This window comes from Doryrhamphus excisus, linkage group LG20 (genome assembly GCF_037039965.1).
Source record: "Doryrhamphus excisus strain RoL-2023G ecotype Guam linkage group LG20, RoL_Dexc_Guam_v1.1, whole genome shotgun sequence".
Lineage (NCBI taxonomy): Eukaryota > Metazoa > Chordata > Actinopteri > Syngnathiformes > Syngnathidae > Doryrhamphus > Doryrhamphus excisus.
Window position 1 is genome coordinate 3,169,362 of NC_136376.1, and position 19,906 is coordinate 3,189,267.

The 19,906-nt window shown below is 41.1% G+C and overlaps 1 protein-coding gene and 1 long non-coding RNA gene across 3 annotated transcripts in view; one reads left to right on the plus strand and one right to left on the minus strand.

Moving 5' to 3' along the window:
* LOC131107954 (protein bicaudal C homolog 1-like) overlaps positions 1 to 19,906 on the minus strand; it is a 61,723-nt gene that overhangs the window by 39,895 nt on the left and 1,922 nt on the right. The window contains exons 1-2 of one of the 2 annotated variants that reach the window (XM_058058490.2): positions 7,387 to 7,486; positions 5,914 to 5,960 (exon numbers count right to left, since the gene is read on the minus strand). Coding sequence is in view for 1 of the 2 variants with exons in the window: in XM_058058488.2 (XP_057914471.2) it covers positions 5,914 to 5,960 (47 nt within the window). In the remaining variant the exon portion in view is untranslated. Of the gene's footprint in view, positions 1 to 5,913; positions 5,961 to 7,386; positions 7,487 to 19,906 lie in introns of those variants that run through there. The other variant, XM_058058488.2, reaches the window with a different exon arrangement.
* On the plus strand, positions 7,069 to 16,936 carry LOC144902150 (uncharacterized). Its single transcript, XR_013630442.1, has 3 exons — positions 7,069 to 7,130; positions 7,560 to 7,692; positions 16,841 to 16,936. It is a non-coding gene; the product is annotated as an uncharacterized LOC144902150 (long non-coding RNA).

Consider the following 19,906-nt stretch of genomic DNA (forward strand, 5'->3'; position numbering starts at 1 on the left):
CCTGAAAATGTTGTTTTTTTTTTTATATGTCGAGGTTCGTTTATTTCTGGCCGTTTATACAACATTTTCCATCACGGGCCCGCCATTAAAAGAATTTTAATACTGTTAAGGTACACTGCCAACTACTGGTCGGATATGGAAACTACAGCTGTTTACTCCTCTTTACACCTGATTTTCATCATTCATTCATTCATTCATTCACTTTCTACCACTTTTCATCACGAGGGTCACGGGGGTGCTGGAGCCTATCCCAGCTGTCTTCGGGCGAGAGGCAGGGTACTGGACTAGACCTGGACTGGCACTTATAGACAAACGGAGTCCCCGGAGAAAACCCACGAAAACTCCACACAGAGATGGCCGAGGGTGGAATTGAACTCGGGTCTCCTAGCTGTGAGACCTGCGCGCTAACCACTCATTTTGCCTCATTTTGATTGATTGATTGATTCATTCATTTTCTACCGCTTTTCATCACGAGGGTCGCGGGGGTGCTGGAGCCTATCCCAGCTGTCTTCGGGCAAGAGGCGGGGTACACCCTGGACTGGTGGCCAGCCAATCACAGGGCACATATAGACAAACAACCATTCACACTCACATTCATACCTATGGACAATTTGGAGTCACTAATTAACATAGCATGTTTTTGGAATGTGGGAGGAAACCAGAGTACCCGGAGAAAACCCACGCATGCACGGGGAGAACATGCAAACACCACACAGAGATGGCCAAGAGTGGAATTGAACTCTGGTCACCTAGCTGTGAGGTCTGCGTGCTAACCACTCGTCCACCATGCAGCCCGGAACCAAGATTGAATTTGATAATGTGGAATAAAAATTCCTCTGTCTTGTTTAATTCCTCAGTGCTATCATTAGCGTCATGTCGAAACAAACCTTTCATAGTTAATGTCGTCTTCTGAGCCAACAAGTGTTGCAATAACAGCATCAGTGCAGGCATTAAGGACATGGCTCCTCACAACAAAAGCAAAACCTGATGAGTTCCACCATGGCCTGAGGCCCGGGCCACTAATCTGCAACATGGCTGTTGTCTGCACAATGAATAAATAAATACCTCCGTAGCTAAATAAAGTTTTTCATCATTAACTGAAGCCAGAGTGGCCATGTGGGGGAATTTATTCACATTTGCTCCTCACTTGTGCATCTTTTTCTTGTCTGTGACAACAATAAATGTGCCTGGAGCGTGTCCTAAAGGCGTTTTATTTCAAATATCAAGGAAATAAACTCTTTTTTGCCAATTCTGCAGTCAACCTATATTATGCCAATGTATTCAATTTTAAACATCTGTGCTTATTGTTGTGTATGTTGTATATAAACATGGGTACTCATATAATCATGGATCATGATGTGCTATATATATCACTATATTGACAGTTACTATGGTACCCATTATGTCATTGTATGGTCATATCACCTTGTACTTCGGTACGAGGTACATTATTTAAAAAAATAATAATTAAAAAAAATAATAAAATAAAATAAAACCTTAAACTGTATTATGGAAAGCAGGAAGTGAACAAATGTAACAGTTACTGATTGTAAACTCCTTTTGGACATGTGCAAAAATGCATAATTAGGTACAAAAAAACATACATAAGTCGCATTTTTTGAGAAAAGTTTGTTTAAGCTTGTCTAAATATTTGTTATCATTGTCATTGTTTCATGTAAATTGAAGGAGCAAAAGCAGTATCGGCCACAAATATAATATTTTGACTGTATCATTTTTTATATTTTTTATATTATATTTAATATATATATAATATATTTATATTATTATTTTATTATTTTTTATATTATTAAAATTATATTTTTAGAATGTTATTATTTTGTATATTTTATATTATATTTAATATATATATATATAATATATTTATGTTATATTATTTTTATATTATAAAAATGATATTTTTAGCCCCCCAAAATAGCTGCAAGCCACAAATTGCCCCCGGGCTGCAGTTTGTACACCCTCCTTTTAGTGCTGCCCTGCAGTAAGGGCGTCTACCCAAAATGAGGACAGCAGCACAAATAAATAGTCGATCCCATCATGACCAACACGACATTTCAAAGCAGCAGCAGCTCCGATTACTTTTCCGTAAATCCTCCAGCTTCCTGCCCTACGCTCCATCAGTGTCTTTAAAAAAAAAAAAAAAAGGTCCTTGTTCGGCAAGAGAGCGAGAGACGTTTCCTGTTCACGGCTGCTGTTCTTGGCGGCGTCGTGCAGATGGGACTGATTTCTGACAAGACCACACACCATTTTAATGGCCGCCCGTGTTTATTTTCGATGAAAAGGGTCTCCCTAAAAAAATCTCAAATTCACAAGTTACCTATATACCTTTGATGCACCGCCTCTTTGCGGAATCCAGAAACACAAACTTTTGCTGCGTCTCATCGCGCAAACTTGACACAATGATTGGCTTCCACGGGATTCCAGCTGCTTTGTGCATTCAAAAAACCAAACAGGCATGTGTTGGACAAACGTGACTATTCACGTGCACGCAGCAATCAACATGGCAGAGGTATGCGCTGCGATGCTGCAGCTGTTGTTACAGCTGGAATGTGTGTGTGTGTGTGTGTGTGTGTGTGTGTGTGTGTGTGTGTGTACGGCAGCGGGACACAGGGGGCCTATCGGGGGTGTAAAGACACTGTGAGCAGACATTGAAGCTGCCAGATGATAGCTACGATGTAAAACAAGAAACTTAGCATGCATTTTATTGTGCGTGTATGCTAGTACGGTTCCTGCGGTCACGTGTGAAAGCGAGCATTCAAACTGTGGGGCGCCAATACGGACAGGACGTGGACCAAAGACACGGACCAGTGTGAAAATGACAGTATGCAAAAGTGATGAATATAATGGAAGTCGGGTCTAAAACCAATAAACCTCTTACTGGTTTTTAAATGTCTTAACGGCCTTGCACCTTCTTATTTATCTGATCTGCTTTTACCAGATCAACCCCCGCGGACCAGGCAGCACGGCGGTCGAGTGGTTAGCGCGGAGGCCTCACAGCTACCGCTTTTTCCTCAAGAGGGTCGTGGGGGTGCTGGAGCCTATCCCAGCTGTCTGAGCGAGAGGCAGGGTACGCCCTGGACTGGTGGCCAGCCAATCACAGGGCACATATAGACAAACAACCATTCACACTCACATTCATACCTATGGACAATTTGGATTCGCTAATTAACTTAGCATGCTTTTGGAATGTGGGAGGAAACCGGAGTACCCGGAAAAAACCCACGCATGCACGGGGAGAACATGCAAACTCCACACAGAGATGACCGAGGGTGGAATTGAACCCTGGTCTCCTAGCGGCGCGCTAACCACTCGACCGCATGTCTTTGCAGGAAAAGTGCTTTACAAATAAAGTTGATTTGATTTAAACCGCGATATACGAGGGACGGCTATACAGAGTTTCCATTGCTATCGCTAACTTCACTGCTAATGTTTACTGTTCTTGTTAGCATGCACGGTCACAGTGAGTGGAGCACCCACTTGGACTCAAAGGAAGTCCCGCAGACGGTGAGTAAGAGCATCCTGGGGATAAAATATGGGGGTGGACTTTAAAAAAAAAATCTCTTGTCACTTTCTGAACTCTACCACTAAGCCTCTTTGCAGAGCACGGGCGTGTAGGCTGGACAGGAAGTGGTCAAAATAACAGTTTCCATTTTTCATCAGCTTCAAGGTACTCCACACGAGCCTCTCAACAATACCATCTCACAGCGCGGACCGCCGTGTTTATTTTCCAGCCTTGAATCCGGCACGCACGGGGATCACGGGAATCAAGTGGAAATTCCACCATAAAAACATCTCGTTGTAATTTGCGTAGATGTAACCACGAGCTGTGATTACTATACTTGAGGTCTTCGGGTGACCTTGAGGGGGCAACGAAGTGGACATGGATGATATTTTGACATGTACTGTAAGTAAAAGAAGGAGACTTAGAGTACGGTACTTGTAAAAATTCCACAGAGGAGGCGCCTGTTTTGCATTACATGCTTGGTGAAATGTGCCTGAGGAAAAGTTTAATTGGTCTTTCTACTCCGCTTCATTAAGTCCAACACAAAACTGAAGGAGACTTTGTAACGTATGTATCCTTTGGCGGAATCATCTGGTGCTACGTCAACATGATACCGACTTCTGCTTATTCCCATACTGAACTAAATAAATATAAATATGGCAGGATTAAGCTGTATTCCAGAATTCCCAAAGTCAATTCAATTTCAATTCATTCATTTTCTACCGCTTATCTTCACGCTGGAGCCTATCCCAGCTGTCTTCGGGTGAGAGACGGGGTACACCCTGGACTGGTGGCCAGCCAATCGCAGGGCACATATAGACAAACAACCATTCACACTCACATTCATACCTATGGACAATTTGGAGTCGCCAATTAACCTAGCATGTTTTTGGAATGTGGGAGGAAACCGGAATATAGCATAGAAAGCATAGAAAAGTTATCTACAGTATGTTTTTTTACCACTATTAGAGCCCTCTAAACAAACACTAACACCCCTATAGTCAGCTTTACACTAGCATTACATGAAAACTTACACATTAGCATTAGTCTTCTAGCGAGAGGCGGGGTACACCCTGGACTGGTGGCCAGCCAATCACAGGGCACATATAGACAAACAACCATTCACACTCACATTCATACCTATGGATAATTTGGAGTCGCTAATTAACCTAGCATGTTTTTGGAATGTGGGAGGAAACCGGAGTACCCGGAGAAAAGCCACGCATGCATGGGGAGAACATGCAAACTCCACACAGAGATGGCCAAGGGTGGAATTGAACCCGGGTCTCCTAGCTGTGAGGTCTGCACGCTAACCACTCGCCCACCATGCCACCATGTCAGTTCATAATGTCTATCTATCCATCCATTTTAGTCGTGGGGGTATGCTGGAGCCTATCCCAGCTGACTCCGTGGTACACCCTGGACTGGTGGCCAGCCAATCACAGGGCACATATAGACAAACAACCATTCACACTCACATTCATACCTATGGACAATTTGGAGTCGCTAATTAACCTAGCATAAATTAATGTTTTTGGGGGCTGCATGGCGGTCGAGCGGTTAGCAGCTAGGAGACCAGGGTTCAATTGCACCCTCGGCCATCTCTGTGTGGAGTTTGCATGTCCTCCCTGTGCATGCGTGGGTTTTTTCCGGGTACTCCGGTTTCCTCCCACATTCCAAAAACATGCTAGGTTAATTAGCAACTCCAAATTGTCCATAGGTATGAATGTGAGTGTGAATGGTTGTTTGTCTATATGTGCCCTGTGATTGGCTGGCCACCAGTCCAGGGTGTACCTCGCCTCTCGCCTGAAGACAGCTGGGATAGGCTCCAGCAACCCTGTGCGACCCTCGTGAGGATAAGCGATAGAAAATGAATAAATGAATGTTTTCGGAAATTTGGAGTACCTGGAAAAAATGCAGGGGAGAACATGCAAACTCCAAACAGAGATGCCCAAGCGGAGGATGGAACCCAGGACTGTGTGGCCAACATGCTAACCACTCGTCCACCATGCGGCTATAATGTGAACTAAACACCTAATAAAGTCAATGAGGCATCAGAGCCGGCACTCGTGCGGCCTTACATCGTGCATGTTTTCAAGTTTACAAAACCAACTTGTACTTTGTCTTCTGTTACATAAGCAAGAGAGAAAGGTCGTTGTTGTTGTGTCAGCTGCCGCGTTACGAGATCATAGCGCAGTGGCCTGCAGCGACTGAAGAACATCGAGTGTCATTCCAGTTCTTGGTGTTTTGTTTTGTTTGGGTTTGTCGGAGCAACTGGAGGCTGCACCTGACATGTGCACCCCAAACTCCGCTTTAACATCTCCAGGAAAGACACGCAGCTCAGCGGGTGAAAACACAACCTTAAGATAATAATAAGTACTTTTAACACTCACCTTTTGAAAGAAATCCTCCCCGCCGTTGACTCTCCCCTCCGAGGCAGCTATAGTGGGACACAGGAAGAGAAATATTATTTATTTATTAACAGTCACTCCATGTTGATTAAACATGCACATTTATTTCAGATACCAAGTACATATTTCATGGACTAGCGTACACATTCGCCCTCGAAACTGCAGTTTTTGAAGCACATAACAAACTCCCGTTGTGACGTTGTGACCTGCAAAATTCATCAAACAATAACAAGAGCCTTGGTGCTTGAAAGTCCATTTCCAAGCAGGTAACTGAAGACCGAGGAACACCGAGGAACACCCTTGGCCGCTGTTTGGAGTTTTATTGCAGATGGTTGACGGTCAAGAAAACATTAAACTAGCCACTCCTTATGGCGACGCTTTAGAAAACAGGGTCCAAACAACAAATGGGGGGAGGATATATCAACTTGATAATATTTCAACTTTATACTACTAAAATCAGGTTATAATAATACATAATCATACATTCTATTATATAATAATAATATATAATAATAATTTAATACTCAAATTAATATTTTGACTTTATTCTTGTAAAATTATTTCATTTTTTTCCATTTCTGCTGTTTTTTTTCCATTTAAACTTTCTTATTGTACATTTTCCTTCTTGTAATTATGACTTTTTTCCATAATATTTTGTCTTTATTGTCATAATATTATGTTTTTCCCCCACTTAATTTTGCTAGAAATCACTAAGTTTGTTTTTTACTCTTTCTCATATTGCAACTTAAAAAAAATGATGTATTTTTTTCTTTAATATTTCAACTCTATGCTACTAAAATGACTTGGAATATTACGAGTTTATTGTCATAAAATGGTGACTTCTTTGTTATTAGAAGACAATTTTTTAAATTAATATTTTAACTTGATTTTCTTGATTCTGTTCTTTCCTTTTCTGCTGTTGTTGATTTTTAAACATTTTCCGAATTTTTCAACTTTTTTTTTTTTTTGAAAATTGTCTTTTCATAATTCGGACTTTATTCCATAATATTTTTTTTTACTTTATTCTGAAGTTGCGGTTGTTGATTTTTTTTCATTTTTTTAAATGATGAGAATTTGCAAAAAATTCTAAACAAATTCTTAGAATCTGCCACTGGCCAATAAAAAAAAACAACAGCCGTTTGGTTGAAGCAGCTCGCTAGCCAGGTAGCTAGCTAGCAAGATGTTTCATCGTGTAAAAGGTAAGAAAAATATGTCATAACTTCAACATATTGACTTGTATTCTTATCTTGGGTATAGGATAGGAAGTATATATGACGAGCTGTCAAAATAGTGACACATTTGTTCTTACCGTGTAAACAATGAGCAACATCTTCCTGTGGCCGAGACAGTTAGCTTAGTAACTAGCGCTCAAAACGATAAAAATGTCCACATGCCATCATAGTTATATATATATATATATATATATATAATAGTTACATACGTATATATTCTTACCATGTAAACATCTTTGTCACCAATTTGTGAAATTGCACTTCAAAACTTGTAAGAGCAAACATCTACAGTAGCTAGCCTTCAGGCTATGATTCGGCTGATGCAACAAGCGGCAACCCGTCTAATTAATGGGTCGTTAAATACGACACAGTTTGATTGTGATGCTTTGATTCAAGCCCAGCTCCCATGGATGAGCTACCAGCGCTGGATGAAGACCGACGCTGACAAAGCCAGTGAAGCTTGTCGCCACTCCAGCACATCTGCAAGTCGTCCGGATTGCGGCGGCCGGTCTGATGCAAAATACATACGGTATCTCTTCTCAAGTTTCGCTATCATTTAGGAGAACAGGAAGTTTTAATGATGCCTCTTAACCGACGCTGTGTCGGAATCTGGGTCACGAGCGTGTGGATTGGTTCAAATGGCCTGGTTTCCCATTATTAGCGCTGTGATTTTGAATGACATATGCAGAATACGAGATGCCTGCTCAAAAAGCAACTTCATTGCCATTCAGAGCAGACGATGAGGCCGTTTGGCGATGAACGAACACCGACATCGTCCAGGCTGTCCAGTCAACAACAACACTCAGGTTTAAAGTCGCATTGACACATCGCATTATGTCATTGGATGGCCATATCACCTCGTACTGTGGTACGTGACAAAAAATAAAAAATATAAATATTATATATATATTTTTTAAATGTCTAAAAAATTTGAAAAATTATAAAACAATTATAAAAAATAATACAATAAATTATTAAAAAAAATATATTGAGAATGGCCATATCACCTTGTACTTTGCTCCATGACAAAAAGTAAAAAAATTATAAAAATCATAATTTTTAAAAAAAAAATGAAAAATGAAAAAATGAAAAAATACAAAAATTATTTAAAAAATTGAAAAATTATAAAACCATTATTAAAAATAATAAAATTAATTATTTTTAAAAAATTATATTAGGAATGGCCATATCACCTCATACTTTGGTACGTGACAAAAATAAAAAAATATAAAAAAAATTGAAAAATTATTTTAAAAAATGAACAATTATTAAAAAATTGATAAATTATACAAAATTTGAAAAATTATAAAACAATATAAAAATAATAAAATCAATTATTATTTTAAAATTATATTAGGAAAGCAGGAAGTGAACAAATGTAACAGTTACTAATCGTAAATGTACCAGATGGAGGGGTAGGATTTAATAAGCTTTGCTTCTTCGTACTCCTTTTGGACATGTGGAACTGTGAACTGATTATGTGATGCATTCAATTGTAATCTGATGCATGTTCAAATGAAATTTAACCATTACCATTACAAAACATGAAAACTTAGAATGACTAACATCAGATGTATATACAGTAGATGGATGCAGTTTTCTAACACATGTACACGACGTAGGAACCTTTCGAGAAAACAGCCGGCAGATGCGTGTCATGTAAACCGGGTCATGGGAGAACCCAGAACAGACACAGGAAGATTACGACACTCACCGGGGTGCTTATCGTGCATGACACATCTTTTGCAACACTCACACCGAATCTGGATCTGGTGATACGCTTGGCTTCAAAGAGGGAATTCTAATTCGGCCGCTCCGCCATTTGTACTGCGTCACTAACCGTAAAAGCTAAGAGGCTGGAAATTTCACTAATGAGGGTAAAAATAACTACAAGCCATCCTTTTGTTGAGCAACCTTACAATTTAATTACATTTTCAATACAGAAATACAGAATTACGATAATCCCCTCTATGAGACTACATAAATTAATTTCAGAATAATCTCTAGAATAATCTCATGTATAGGTTTACAACAATCTCCTGTATCGACCCACAAAATATTTCATATGGACCAACAATAATCTCATGTGTATGCCAATAATATTCTCATGTAGAGACCATGAATAATCTCATGTATAAACCAACCATAATCTAATGTATAGACTGGCAAAAATCTTCCACAATGTCAACAATCTCTTATGGAGGCCTAGAACAGTCTTCTGGGTAAACACAGAACAATTACCTATTTCAGCAAACAATAATCTCCTTTTGTGGTAGAATAATCTCAAGTATAGGATCTCCAGCAACTGTCGTTATTATAAAATAATACAACATATACTACCGCTCAAAAGTTTGGGATCACTTGGAAATTTTTTTGGTCCAGTCTAAGATATGACTTTTTCTCGGTAGTCCTGCTATGAAGTCCAGCATCCTGAAGTCGCCGCTTCACTGTTGATACTGACACTGGTGTTTGACGGATACTATTTAGTGCAGCTGCCAGGTGACGACCTTAAAATACACACTCTCAGATATTTGTCTTCTTGCACAGCTGTGCAGCGTTTTTGTGTCCTTGTTAGACCCATCCCAGTTTGTGCTGCTCTCTGAAGGGAGTAGTTAACAGCATGGTAAGAGATTTTAGTTTTAGTTTTTAGATTTTTAGATGGCTTTTCTAATAATCTATTAGCCTTATAAAATGATGAACTTGGATTAGCAGCCATACCAGGAGATTGATGCAGAGGACTGACAGTTGTTGATAGTAGGCCTCTATGCAAAAATGTACATCCTGATTCATTTTAATTGTTTGTGAAATGGATAAAAATGTTGGTGAAATGCATGAAAATTTGTTTTGTGGACATTTTTATGGCTTAAAATTGCTCTGAAGTAGCACGTGTGTCACCTTTTGCTGATGTTACGCTGTTCTTCAGACTGTAAACTAGTCGAGCGTGAATCGACAGCACCTCTGCTGGTCGCATCCAAGTACTGCACTTTATTTCTCATCCACTTAATATCATTGATTATGGTTTCTCTCGTCATCGTATCAAAGAAGTCACATTGTTTAGCTTCTACCACAACCTGCAATGAAGCTAAGTGAATCATTTTCTCCACTTAGCTAATTTTACTTTTTTTAATTTTATTTAATTATTATACATGGTCACACACACTGACTGTTTTTCAACAGTCAATGCAGTATCAATGGGTTCTAGGTCCTAGTACAAGTGTTCTAAAATATGCATCTGGAAGCATGCAAGGCTGCTGCCGAGCTGGTCTTTGGCCGGCCAACCAAAACCCAAAGTAAATTATAGATCTTTGTGGAGACACGCTGACAGAAAGCTCGAACAAGGCTTGAAGAGCACATGCTTTGTTTAAGAGCATAGTATATTTTCGGCATTTTTGTTGGACAGATATTTTCTTCATTCGTTATGTCTTTTAAAATAGAGTTTTTTTGGGGGGGGTTAGGTTCCATGAGGACAAAGTGGCATTTTGTTGTCACATTCAGCACACCAGATCACATCTAGAATCACCAAAAAGTACACCTCAAGCAAGCAAGACCACATCTTAAGTCGTCGTGTCATCCAGCGGCGACGTCGCCAATTACCAATTGTAACCAACACATCGATATAGCCTGTAAAGAACCGAGCAGCAGAATCAAAAATGAAAGCATGAAGGCCAGAACACTGCCAGATGATACATGGATCTGTTCTCCATTATTTAGTCCAGAGACCAAATCCTGGAGATTCTGCTGTTGTGACACAGATGGAATGTAAACAATGTTGATTTCTGCAGCCATGGCCGGGATCCATGCAAACAATACCCTCATAACGCCATCCAGAAGACACGGACATGTAAGACTGCACCAGTGAAAACACTCAAGTGAGGCGGGGAAGGTTGAGACACAGAACCAGGGCCAAAACTAGTCCGGTTACAGAATCCATCACAGGTCTGATGGTCCTTTTATTCTAAGCACATTATGCCACACCATCAATCGCAAGCACTTCATATTATGGAGAATTGACTCAATGTGTTCTATGCATAGGGGTGTCCAAAGTGCGGGCCAGGGGCCATTGTGATGCCAAGTGAACACTTTCTTGGTACCTGGTGTTTACAGTCCAGTATCACATCCCCTGCTGGGCTAACATGACGGCAATGATCATAGTACAGGACCCCCCCCCCCTCCGTGGGAAACGGGGAGGGGGGGGGGTCCTGTAGGGGGGGGGGGGGGGGTTAAAACCTCCAAAAACACAATTTACAATTTAAAAAACTAATTTAAAGACCAAGCATTACTTTTTTTACTATGCCATTTTGCTCTATTGTTGGCTGCACGGCGTTTGAGTGGTTAGCGCGCAGGCATCGCAGCTCGGAGACCCGAGTTAAATTCCACCCTTGGCCAAACCAGAATTTTCCAAAACTTACAACTTTTAGTTTTGTTCATCATATTACATTTTTTTCGTGTGTTTGTTTTTTTTGTTTAGCATGTTGGCCACACAGTCCTGAAGACCTGAGTTCGATTCTCCGGGGGGCAAAAAGCTCAAAAAAGACGACACATATTTAAAGACCAAGCAGTCTTTTTTTTTTTACTACTTATTAGTATCAATATTTGTGCCTTTTTGCTCTGTTGTTGGCTGCACGGCGGATGAGTGGTTAGCGCGCAGGCCTCGCAGCTAGGAGACCCGAGTTAAATTCCACCCTCAGCCAACCAGAATTTTCTGAAAATTACAACTTTTTGTTTTGTTATTTATCATATTTAAAACATTTTTTGTGTGTTTTTTTTTTGGGTTAGCATGTTGGCCACACAGTCAGTAGATCATGAAGACCTGAGTTCGATTCCCCGCTTGGCCATCTCTGTGTGGAGTTTTGCATGTTGTCCCCGTGCATGCGTGGGTTTTCTCCGGGTACTCCGGTTTCCTCCCACATTCCAAAAACATGCTAGGTTAATTAGCAACTCCAAATTGTCCATAGGTATGAATGTGAGTGTGAATGGTTGTTTGTCTATATGTGCCCTGTGATTGGCTGGCCACCAGTCCAGGCTGGGATAGGCTCCAGCATCCCCCTTGACCTTCGTGAGGATAAGAAGTAGAAAATGAATGATTGTTCACATTTTGCAGGTTTTTTTACTGCAAAGTGCCACGGGCCAATAACAAACATGCTGCGGGCCGCATATGGTCCCCGGGTTGTATTTTGGACACCCCTTTTATAGATTGACAAAAATGTGTCTTTTTGCTGAAGCGGCTTCTCCGATGAAAATGATCCAAATAAATCTCCAATGGAAGCAAGAGGATGAAATGTTGAGTGATCTGAGAGGAGAACAACAAACCAAAACCAGAACTTCTCCAAAGACAAACACCAAACACTCAACATGGGGAGCGGTTATACAGTCCTGTAGTCATGATGTGTGTAAGTACCCCCCCACACCCCACACCCCCTCCTTCAAAGAAACATTTCTAAAATAGCAACCACAAACCAGACAGAATGTAAATCTGCACTTTGACGAGGGTGCAAGGAAAAGAAGCTGGAGGTCTGTAGAATAACAGATATTTAATTTACAGGCTCCGGCAGCACAGAAATGGGTCAGACCACCCCCCCCCACCTCTTTTTTTTATTTTTTTATTTTTAAGTAATGAATTACAGGTTTTTCCACCGAGCGGAGCTCAATTATATTACAGCTGCTGAGAGCTCCATCATGGCCGCCATGGAGGAATGTAGCATGCAAGCAAACTTTGAATAGAATTGTTTAATTGTATCAGCATGTTTCAGGAAGGGGAGGAGAGAGAAGGTGCGAGAGAAGGAAGCAAGGAGAAGGTGGCGACAGGGCAGAGCTCTGCAGTGAAAATAACTTGAATTAAAATGTGGTTACTCTGCACATTACCGGCCTTAAGTGCAAAATACAGGCACAAATACTAAAAAAAGAAACACTAAAATTATGCATTAATTAGCTTATGGCGTTTAGAACAATAGCCACGTTTACATGGACCCAAATATTCCAATTGCATTCGGTTTATTTGTAACGGAAAGAATGTAACCTTTGTATACACCTCATTCCGAAAGAAAAGTGCCAATCCGAATGGACATATAATCGGATTCCCGGGAATGGAATATTCCTTTCCCCAATCCGATTGAGTACCCGCTCAAACGGAAAGTTGTCAATGTGTGTTTTTCTTCTTCTGTTGTTTATTGGCGGTTGGCAAGCAGCTTTCGTGTGCATTAGCGCCATCTGTGGAACAGAATCTAAACCAGGGGTCTCAAACACGCGTCCCGCGGGCCAACTGTGGCCCGCAGGACACGAGTTTGAGGCCCCCCGCCTTGATATGAAAGTCTAATGTTAGTGCGGCCCGCGCAAGTTTGATATGGATGCTGTATGGTATCATGTACCCAGAAAAAATTATTACGTTTGATTAATGTTCATGTTAAAGGTTAAATAACTGTTAATAGTTATCCTCCCTATCTGTGTGGAAGTGGTAAGTTTTTGGCTATTTAAGTTTAAAGGAAATAACTTGAAGGCTACCGTTTAGGTCGCTAGCTCTCTAGTTTGCGAGTTAGCATGTGTCTCAAGACCCTGCAGTTGCACAATATGTTGTAAATAAAAAGAGTATAAATGTGACTATAGTCGTGTTTTGTCATGTCTACAGGGCTCTAATAATGCTCTGTTCATTTTAATCTGAAAAAAATAATTTGTCTACCCACCAACTATATGTGGTTTCTTAAGTTTTTATTATTTGCCGTTTTATTATTATTATTATTATATTTATTTATTACTTTATTTATAAAAACATGCTAGGTTAATTGGCCTCTCCAAATTGTCCATAGGTATGAATGTGAGTGTGAATGGTTGTTTGTCTATATGTGCGCTGTGATTGGCTGGCCACCAGTCCAGGGTGTACCCCGCCTCTCGCCCAAAGACAGCTGGGATAGGCTCCAGCACCCCCCCGCGACCCTTGTGAGGAAAAGCGGTAGAAAATGAATGAATGAATGTTTGCAGTCTTCCAACTGTGGTGGAAGACAACGTCTGCAGAGCTTGAGTTGAACTTTATTGTGAAATTACAACAGGAAATGTATAGCGATGTCTTCCGCGGACATATTTGTTTGGACAGCGGAAGCTGTAAGTATTTTTGTTTGGTTAAGTTAGACGTGTCAGCACCGATGAAAAGCTATCACAACAAGACTACTGTTTGAATCCTCAAGAGGGAGTGAGAAAAGGGCCCACTGCTCACCCCGTCCCCCCGAGACACCCACTTCCTGTTCAGGAGTCTTACTCAGCACCCCGGGATGAAGAGGAGGAAAAGGCCTGGTGTGAAACTACAAAATGAGTGTGTGAAAAAGCTGCCTGGTAACAGTTAGGTAGCTGGGAAGCAAATTAGCTAAGTGGACAAAATGATTCACTTAGCTTAATTGCAGGTTGTGGTAGAAGCTAACGGGTAAACAATGTGACTTCTTTGCTACAATGAGGACAGAAACCCGTAGCCAATGATATTAAGTGGATGAGAAATAAAGCGCAGTACTTGGATGCGACCAGCGGAGGCGCTGTCGATTCACGCTCAACTAGTTTACTGTCTGAAGAACAACATCACATCAACGAAAGGCGACACCCGTGCTACTTCAGAGCAATTTTCAGCCATAAAAATGTTTGGGAGCGCTTGCAAATTATTTGTTTTCTAAAGAAAAACATAAAGACCTCACAGCTAGAAGACCCGAGTTCAATTCCACCCTCGGCCATCTCTGTGTGGAGTTTGCATGTTCTCCCCGTGCATGCGTGGGTTTTCTCCGGGTACTCCGGTTTCCTCCCACATTCCAAAAACATGCTAGGTTAATTAGCGACTCCAAATTGTCCATAGGTATGAATGTGAGTGTGAATGGTTGTTTGTCTATATGTGCCCTGTGATTGGCTGGCTCGCCCGAAAAATGGTTGTTTATCTATATGTGCCCTGTGATTGGCTTGCTCGCCCGAAGAATGGTTGTTGTCTACGTATATGTGCCCTGTGATTGGCTAGCTCGCCCGAAGAATGGTTGTTTGTCTATATGTGACCTGTGATTGGCTGGCTCGCCCGAAGAATGGTTGTTTGTCTTTGTGATCTGTGATTGGCTGGCTCGCCCGAAGAATGGTTGTTTGTCTATATGGGTCCTGTGATTGGCTGGCTCGCCCGAAGAATGGTTGTTTGTCTATATGGGTCCTGTGATTGGCTGACTCGTCTGAAAAATGGTTGTCTATATGTGCCCTGTGATTGGCTGGCTCGCCCGAAGAATGGTTGTTTGTCTACGTATATGTGCCCTGTGATTGGCTGGCTCGCCCGAAGAATGGTTGTTTGTCTATATGTGCCCTGTGATTGGCTGGCTCGCCTGAACAATGGTTGTTTGTCTTTATGTGATCTGTGATTGGCTGACTCGCCCGAAGAATGGTTGTTTGTCTATATGTGCCCTGTGATTGGCTGGCTCGCCCGAAGAATGGTTGTTTGTCTATATGGGTCCTGTGATTGGCTGACTCGTCTGAAAAATGGTTGTCTATATGTGCCCTGTGATTGGCTGGCTCGCCCGAAGAATGGTTGTTTGTCTATATGTGCCCTGTGATTGGCTGGCTCGCCTGAACAATGGTTGTTTGTCTTTATGTGATCTGTGATTGGCTGACTCGCCCGAAGAATGGTTGTTTGTCTATATGTGCCCTGTGATTGGCTGGCTCGCCCGAAGAATGGTTGTTTGTCTATATGGGTCCTGTGATTGGCTGACTCGTCTGAAAAATGGTTGTCTATATGTGCCCTGTGATTGGCTGGCTCGCCTGAAGAATGGTTGTTTGTCTATATGTGCCATGTAATTGGCTGGCTCGCCCGAAGAATGGTTGTTTGTCTACGTATATGTGCCCTGTGATTGGCTGGCTCGCCCAAAGAATGGTTGTTTGTCTATATGTGCCCTGTGATTGGCTGGCTCGCCCGAAGAATGGTTGTTTGTCTATATGTGACCTGTGATTGGCTGGCTCGCCCGAAGAATGGTTGTTTGTCTATATGTGCCCTGCGATAGGCTGGCCACCAGTCCAGGGTCTACCCCGCCTCTCGCCCTAAGTCAGCTGGGATAGGCTCCAGCACTCCCGCGACCCTCGTGAAGATAAGCAGTAGAAAATGAATGAATGAAAAATACAGTAGTAAAATTGGGGTCCTTTAATGAGTGGTCAAATACTCATACTATGAGTATATTATGTGGCTCCTGTTGACCAAACTGCATGAAGACTAATACAACCTGACCACACCGAAGGCCCCAAAATGAGCTTCCGCCACAGTGGTAGGAGAAAAAGTACACACTCCAGTGGTGTTATAAATTTTCCCGACAACAAAGCTGCATCCCAATTGTGGTGCGACACACACGTAGCACATCCGTTTCGGAGGATGAAGGACTAAAGTATATTTAGACTAGACTCTAATCCCATTTCTCCAGCATCCTATAATACAAGGTTACAAGGATACTGGAACCAGATGAACGCACGTTATGATATGGAAAAATATCAGTGAACGCATCACAAGTGTGCGATTCTCGAAGGCATTAGTCAGGAATGAAATTAGAAGAGAGGTGGGACCGCCGTGCTGGTAAACGGGAATGTCGTCACATGTTGTGTGACTTGTGGAAATTTCAAAAGACTATTAAGATGTGATTAACTGGCGTGACTTCATACTGACTCGCAGTTTTTTGGCTCGCTCTCGCCAGGATGGAAGATGGAAACTATGAAGCCGGCCGTTCCAGCAAGTCCTAATGAACGTCTCTGGACCTGGCAGGTCCATATGCACAGGTTCAAATTGGTAAACAGAGGTTTTTTTTTTTTTTTTTTCAACTGGGTTGTCCTTTTGGCACGGCGGAATAGAATTTGCAAGTTAACAGCTTGGAGAGCTTGACACCGGGATGAAAGCTTGAAAGATGGCTTCATGTGGACAGAAACCCTGTGTGGTCACTTTTCAGGAAAGAAACCACGGTGGGAAAGCATTAACATTTACTTCTGGACCAGCTGTCCACCTTGTCTGCTTTGGGGTCCAGGTTTTCCCTGATCAAGTAGTCTGCCACAAGGAAGATTAAGACAATGGTGGACCTCGGCGTTGTGGCATTTGCGTTTGTACCAATTTTTCAGCAAGGGTCACATACTGAAGAATGAAAAGACGAAATTTTGTGAAGATGCTAAAAAAGAAGTCACAAAAAAGAAGCGCTTCATTTGCTCACCTTAGCCTAGCAACACACCACAGTAGGGGTCATTTCTCCATATTGGAGATTTTTTTTTTAGCTATTTTTTATGTTTTTGGATTTATTTGGGGGCTGCACGGCGGTCTAGTGGTTAGCGCGCAGACCTCACAGCTACGAGACAAGGGTTCAATTCCACCCATGAAAGTTACATCGAGTTAAAAAAAAAATTGAACTTTGGTGTTTGCTGTTTTTTATTTAATTTTTCCCAACCAGATTTTTCCAAAAATTACAAGTTATTAGTATCAACATTTGCTCCTTTTCGCTCTATTGTTGGCTGCATGGTGGTTGAGTGGTTAGCGCGCAGGCCTCGCAACTAGAAGACCCGAGTTAAATTCCACCCTCGGCCAACCGGAATTTTCCGAAAATGACAACTTTTTGTTTTGTTCATCATATTTAAAACATTTTGTTGTGTTTTTGTGTTTTTTGGGTTAGCATGTTGGCCACACAGTCAGGAGATCATGAAGACCCGAGTTCGATTCTCCACCTGGGCATCTCTGTGTGGAGTTTGCATGTTCTCCCTGTGCATGAGTGGGTTTTCTCCGGGTACTCCGGTTTTTCCTCCCACATTCCAAAAACATGCTAGGTTAATTAGCGACTCCAAATTGTCCATAGGTATGAATGTGAGTGTGAATGGTTGTTTGTCTATATGTGCCCTGTGATTGGCTGGCCACCAGTCCACCAGTGTATCCCGCCTCTCGCCCAAAGACAGCTGGGATAGCCTCCAGCACCCTTGTGACCCTCATGAGGCAAAGGGGTAGAAAATGAATGAATGAATTTTCATACTACATGTTCTTCTTCTAATATTTGGACTTTGTTCCCATAATAAGTGTATGATTTTTTTGATGAGTTTGAGTGACAGTACATCTTCAATTTACTCTCAGGACAAACGAGTCGCCACTATCCTTTGGTTCCTCTGCCCGCCAGCGACCGCACAAATTGTGAGATCGGGATCTATCATTTGAGGAGCAACCACAGCATACTTTTAGACATTCAAGTTGCTGTATTTTTCACAGAGGAGTGAGTCAGAGATACATTCACACACATAATAAAAAGCCTCACATAAAAATACACAATATAATACCATGACAGTATCAGTGTCAATCAGCAGCTCTAATCCAATCAAAACAAAGATAAATGTTAAGATGGCCGCGTACAACAACAGATATGAACATTCCAAAGACTGACTTTCTGACTCTGGTCCAGAGTTTTAAAAAAAATCTTCCAGCGAATGGATTTCAAAAACGATTTCTCCAGATGTGACGCTATTCACCCAAAGTACTACCAAAAACTGCAAAAGCCGCTTAGCCAAGGAATGAATGAAGGAAACACCTCCTTCCTCATGGACATGATACCACCTCCGATCCTCCCTTATAGCTAGCTCAGCCTACCTTGTGTATATGCCTACTCAGCTTTGTCAAAATAACAAATAAAAGGCTTCACTACACACCTTAAAATGCCAACACACTATAGCAGGACCCTGAGCCTTTGCATGTCAACTTTGTGAACTTTGGTTTTTGCTGTTTTTTATTTAATTTTTCCTAACCAGAATTTTCCGAAAATTACAACTTTTTGTTTTGTTCATCATATTTAAAACATTTTTTGTGTTTTTTTTGGTTAGCATGTTAGCCACACAGTCAGGAGATCATGAAGACCTGAGTTCGATTCTGCGCTTGGGCATCTCTGTGTGGAGTTTGCACATTCTCCCCGTGCATGCGTGGGTTTTCTCCGTTTTCCTCCCACATTCCAAAAACATGCTAGGTTAATTGGGGACTCCAAATTGTCCATAGGTATGAATGTGAGTGTGAATGGTTGTTTGTCTATATGTGCCGTGTGATTGGCTGGCACTCGCCCGAAGACAGCTGGGATAGGCTCTTTTTTGTTCTAATAGGATTTTTTTTCACCTTATTCTCATAAAATCACAGCTGATTTTTCATTTGTGAAATAAAAAAAAGTTGTACATTATCTTCTCATAACGATGACTTATAAATAATTATTTAAAATTATTATAAATAATAAAAAATAATTATAAATAATTATAAATAATTAAACTAATAACATTGTAATTATTAAAATATTTTAATATAATTTTTTTCCCAACCCCAAAAATTACAACTTTATTTAGGTTGTTTCAAATAATAATGAAACTTTTTTAAACTCTAATATTTCTACTTTTTTTAAAAAAACAAAAATTACTTGATTTTTCATCATGTTACATTATTCATGTTTCTCTTAATATTTGAACTTATAAAATGAATGCAGTTTTTACTGTTTAATTAATATTTTTACAATGTGCCACGGACCAATAAAAAGCAGCATGGGCTGCATGTTGGACACTCCTGTCTAAATGTTTAAAATGCAGATTGATGATTATTTATTCTAACAATACCAACGTGTTTTGACCTTGTTTGTACCTGCCTACAAATAGCACAGCTAAGGGGCAGACATGGGGGGGTGAGGTCAAAGGTTAGAGTGGTTTCATGGTTCAGCTAATGCGGCCTCCAAAGTTGCACTAATAAATAAATCAGACTGGGTTCCATCATT